At 51.5% G+C, this 2,099-nt stretch overlaps 2 protein-coding genes across 2 annotated transcripts; one reads left to right on the forward strand and one right to left on the reverse strand.

Moving 5' to 3' along the window:
• Positions 1 to 411: 411 nt before the first annotated feature.
• LOC138863250 (uncharacterized) lies at positions 412 to 780 on the reverse strand. Its single transcript, XM_070127432.1, has one exon. The coding sequence runs from the start codon at positions 778 to 780 to the stop codon at positions 412 to 414; it is 369 nt and encodes a 122-aa protein (XP_069983533.1).
• An 8-nt stretch (positions 781 to 788) lies between these two features.
• LOC138863251 (tol-Pal system protein TolA-like) lies at positions 789 to 2,005 on the forward strand. Its single transcript, XM_070127433.1, has 2 exons — positions 789 to 926; positions 1,781 to 2,005. Exons 1-2 carry the CDS (start codon positions 789 to 791, stop codon positions 2,003 to 2,005), a joined length of 363 nt encoding a protein of 120 aa, XP_069983534.1.
• The last annotated feature ends 94 nt before the right edge of the window (positions 2,006 to 2,099 follow it).

Below are 2,099 nucleotides of genomic sequence, written 5' to 3' on the forward strand. Positions count from 1 at the left end.
GGGAAGGGAGGACGAAAGACGGGAAAGGGGAGGGGGGAAAAGAAAAAAAGGGGAAGGGAAAGGGAAAGAAGCAAGAAAAAAAATCAAGAATGGAAGGAAGGAAGAAAGAAAGAAAAAAAGAAAGGAAGAAATGAAGGAAGGAAGCAAGAAAGAAATCAAGAATGGAAGAAAGAAAGAAATAGAGAAATGAAGGAAGGAAGCAAGCAAGAAAGAAAGAAATAAAGGAAGGAAGCAAGAAATAAATCAAGAAAGGAAGTAAGAAACGAAGTAAAGGAAGCTAAAGGAGTGAAATGAAAAGCCCAGAACAACAATAAAATCAAATAAATAATGAAAGGCAATCCTCGAGCAAGCAGCTGCTCTAGAGAACTCCGTTAAATTGGCGCTCATAAACAAGTCACTTTGGAGGAAAACTCAAAGCGAGTCGCAGGCAGCAGGCAGGCGGAGGCACGGGGTCGGAGGCGCCGTGAGGGAGGCATGAGGAAGTAGGAGGAAGTATGAGGGAGTAGGATGAAGCGTGAGGAAGTAGGAGGAAGTAAGAGGGAGTACGGGGTCGAAGGCGCCGTGAGGGAGGCATGGGGAAGTAGGAGGAAGTAGGAGAAAGCGAGAGGGAGTAGGAGGAAGCGAGAGGAAGTAGGAGGGAGCACGGGGTCGAAGGCGCCGTGAGGGAGGCTTGAGGAAGCACGAGAAAGCATGAGGAACCACGGGGAAGTATGAGGAAGAACGAGAAACCACGAGGAAGTATGAGGAAGTATGGATGCATGAGGAAGCAGAAGGAAGCATGAAGAACCATGAGGAAGGACGAGGAAGCACGAAGAACCATGAGGAAGGACGAGGAAGCACGAAGAACCATGAGGAAGGACGAGGAAGCACAAAGAAGTATGAGGAAGCATGAAGAACCACGAGGAAGCACAGGGAAGCACAAGGAAGTATGAGGAAGGACGGGGTAGTATGAGGAAGCACGAAAAAAAGTATGAGGAAGGACGAGGGGGGACCAGGCTGTGAGGTCGTCCATGGGAGCTTGGACCAACATGAGGCAGCGCGTATGTTTTCCAGCTGGTTGTCCCCTTAGGTAATCCTCGCCATCCCTCTCCTCTGTCCCTCTCTCTCCCTCTCCTTCCCTCTTTTTTCATCTCTATCTGTCCCTCGCTATCCCTCTCCTCTGTCCCTCTCTGTCCCTCTCACTCGCTCTCGTCTGTCCCTCTCTGTCCCTTTCCTTCCCTCTCCTCTGTCCCTCTCTGTCCCTCTCCTTCCCTCTTTTTCATCTCTATCCTTGCCTGCTGTCAGTTCTTGTACTCTTTCCGTGTCGCGCCCTAGGTCTCTCTCTCTCTCGGTCTCTCTCTCTCTCGGTCTCTCTCTCTTCTCTCCTTTTCTCTCTCTCTCTCTCTCTCTCTCTCTCTCTCTCTCTCTCTCTCTCTCTCTCTCTCTCTCTGCTCTCGCTCTCTCTCTTTTCTTTCTCCTTTCCCCCTTTTCCCTTTTCTTCCTCATCCTTCTCCATCCCCCGTTATTCCCTTCTCTCCTCTAACCCTTTTCTTCTATCCCTCCCCATCCTCTCTCTCCTTCCACCTCCTCCTACCTCCCTGCCCCCCACCCTTCCTCTTCCTGCCCATCTCCCTCTCTCCTGGCATTCCCCTCCTATCCTTCCTCTTCCCTCCCCTCCCTCCCTCTTCCTTCCTCCTCCCTCCCCTCCCTCTTGCCCCTCCCTCCCTCTTTCCCCTCCCTCCTCCCTACGACCCCCCTCCCACCCCCCACTCGCTCCACATGAAAAAAATGTCTGAGTAAGCAGAGAAAGCAAGCAAAAGCTGCGAAAACAGAAGCAGACAAAGCGACACAAGCAGGAAGTATACGCAGAAACAGAGGGGGAATTGGAGGCAAAGGTAAAAAGGCCAAAGCAGAAACAGAGACAATACAGAAAGCAGAAGCAGATGCAGAATCCAGAGCAGAAGCAGGAGTGGAAACGGAGCGTAAGCAGCAACAGAGGCAGAAGCAGCAGCGGGAGCGTCAGTAGGAGCAGAAGCGGTCGCAGAATCAGCAGTAGAAGCAGAAGTAGAAGCAACCGCAGAAGCAGAAGCGTAAGCAGAAGCAGCAGCAGAAGCGTCCGC

This window comes from Penaeus vannamei, chromosome 11 (assembly GCF_042767895.1).
Source record: "Penaeus vannamei isolate JL-2024 chromosome 11, ASM4276789v1, whole genome shotgun sequence".
Classification (NCBI taxonomy): domain Eukaryota; kingdom Metazoa; phylum Arthropoda; class Malacostraca; order Decapoda; family Penaeidae; genus Penaeus; species Penaeus vannamei.